Below are 2172 nucleotides of genomic sequence, written 5' to 3' on the forward strand. Positions count from 1 at the left end.
ATGTTTTTAATGACAAATTATTAAATGATAGAAGCATTTAAATATTCCGAGAAATTACATTTTCTGAAATGAGAAACACCCTTTGTATATTTCACGTTCAGGGAAAATTGGGGGAAGAAATTATATTTCGTTCTATGGAAAGATATTGAAGAAAATATGCTGTCAAATTGCATTGACGCCTATGTAATTGACGAACACACATATTTCTGATTTACAGCCAATGGTACTTTTTTAACTTGCTTCCTTTTGCCAAAGCACGGCAGAGGTGCTCGCATGGGAATGTGTCGAAATCAAAATTTAAAAATCTTTGACGTGATAGTTCTTTGGCGGATTTTGGCCAAATATTTATTGACATGTTCCTTTTATTTTTCTGTATTTTATTCAAATCAAGTATATTATGCCTGTGTCAGGCTGAAGTACCCCTTTAAGTTTACTCATTTTTTTGTGTGTTAAACTTTGAACCGTTTGATGTGTAGGCCTACCAAATATTTCTTCAGCTATACCATTCTAACCAATTGCACGTACTTTGAATCTCACGACTGAACGATTATTATCATCATCAAAGATGGATCTGGAAAAAGCCATAGAGGCGGGGAAAGGCTACCATTATTTCATTGATGAATTGCAAGATATAGATGAACTAAACGAAGATGGATTGTCACCTCTTCATCTAGCTGCCCAAAGGTAAGCTGAAAAGCTGAAGCCATGAGCCGGGCTGGGTTGCACATAGGGGAACAAATGTTGTGAAGCGATTTTTTTAAGGGGACTGATCGAAGCCCGTGGGACAAAAACCTCATGTGAAAACATTGGAAGTATAATGTCAACGAAAGAATGGGTAAAATCTGGACATCACTAAGAAAGTTATGAGCATTTGGGTGTCGATAACATTAAATATATAAGCTAGTTGTGGTCGTCTCAAAATAAGTTCGAACAGCAGCTAGAATCCAACTAAATGTCTGTTTGCATGTATAATTTTAAGTGAGATATAATAAATTAATGGGGAGATCATGGCCTTATTGCCAACGGGAGGATGAACATAAACGTACGGAGGCCTAAATATTTGGATGCCCATAACTTTTATTCATTGTTTATTCAATCTTCCTAAAAATTTAATTAAACTGGTTCCAAGGGTTCCGTTCTCCTTTAAAGTTTTAAATGTTGACTCGGATAATGGTACCATGTAACCATGGACAGGAGGGGTAAAATGAATGGGAAGGCAACTGCCATAAATTATGATGCACTCCAGGGCAGCACGGGAGCATATGAAATACAAAGGAATGGTGCCAGAGGGATCCGGGGTCAGGGGCGATTACCCCATGATTTTTAAAATCGAACAAGTGGAATGCCTCTGGCCGTCTCACCTGCATCACGCGATTCAACACAGCAGCAGTGCTGACTTTGAAAACAACTATAACTCGCAGAAGATGTTCAGTGATACTTGGTTACTCTTATTTCCACGTTTTATGAATTAGACCAATACACTTACAGAGATAGGATGGTAATTCAACAAATACCCCCAATGTGGCCAAAGTTCATTGACCTCACATGACCTTTGACCTTGACCATGTGACCTGAAACTTGCACAGGATATTCAGTGATACTTGATTACTCTTATGTCCAAGTTTCAAAAGTCAGATCAATAACTTGCAAAGTTATGATGGTAATTCAACAGATACCCCTATTATGGCCAAAGTCCATTGACCTTCGACCCTGGTCATGTGACCTAAATGCGCACAGGATGTTCAGTGATACTTGATTACTCTTATGTCCAAGTTTTATGAACTAGACCAACATACTTTTAAAGTTATGATGGTAATTCAACAAATGCCCCCAATTTGGCCAAAGTTCATTGACCCTAAATGACCTTTGACCTTGATCATGTGACCTAAATGCGCACAGGATGTTCAGTGATACTTGCTTACTATTATGTCCAAGTTTCATGAATCAGATCCAAAAACTTTTAAAGTTTTGATTGTAATTCAACAGATACCCCCAAATCGGCCAAATTTCATTGACCCTAAATGACCTTTGACCTTGGTCATGTGACGTGAAACTCATGCAAGATGTTTGATGATACTTGATTAACCTTCTGTCCAAGTTTGATAAACTAGGTCCATATATTTTCCAAATTATGATGACATTTCAAAAACTTAACCTGAGGTTAAGATTTTG

The 2172-nt window shown here is 37.6% G+C and overlaps 1 protein-coding gene across 1 annotated transcript in view; it reads left to right on the top strand.

Moving 5' to 3' along the window:
• Positions 1 to 565: 565 nt before the first annotated feature.
• The window catches only part of LOC121426577 (ankyrin-3-like), a 14227-nt gene continuing 12620 nt past the window's right edge, over positions 566 to 2172 (top strand). The window contains exon 1 of the mRNA XM_041622929.1: positions 566 to 684. Coding sequence (XP_041478863.1) covers positions 566 to 684 — 119 coding nt within the window. The remainder of the gene's footprint in view (positions 685 to 2172) is intronic.

Source organism: Lytechinus variegatus, chromosome 13 (assembly GCF_018143015.1).
Source record: "Lytechinus variegatus isolate NC3 chromosome 13, Lvar_3.0, whole genome shotgun sequence".
NCBI classification, from domain to species: Eukaryota; Metazoa; Echinodermata; class Echinoidea; order Temnopleuroida; family Toxopneustidae; genus Lytechinus; species Lytechinus variegatus.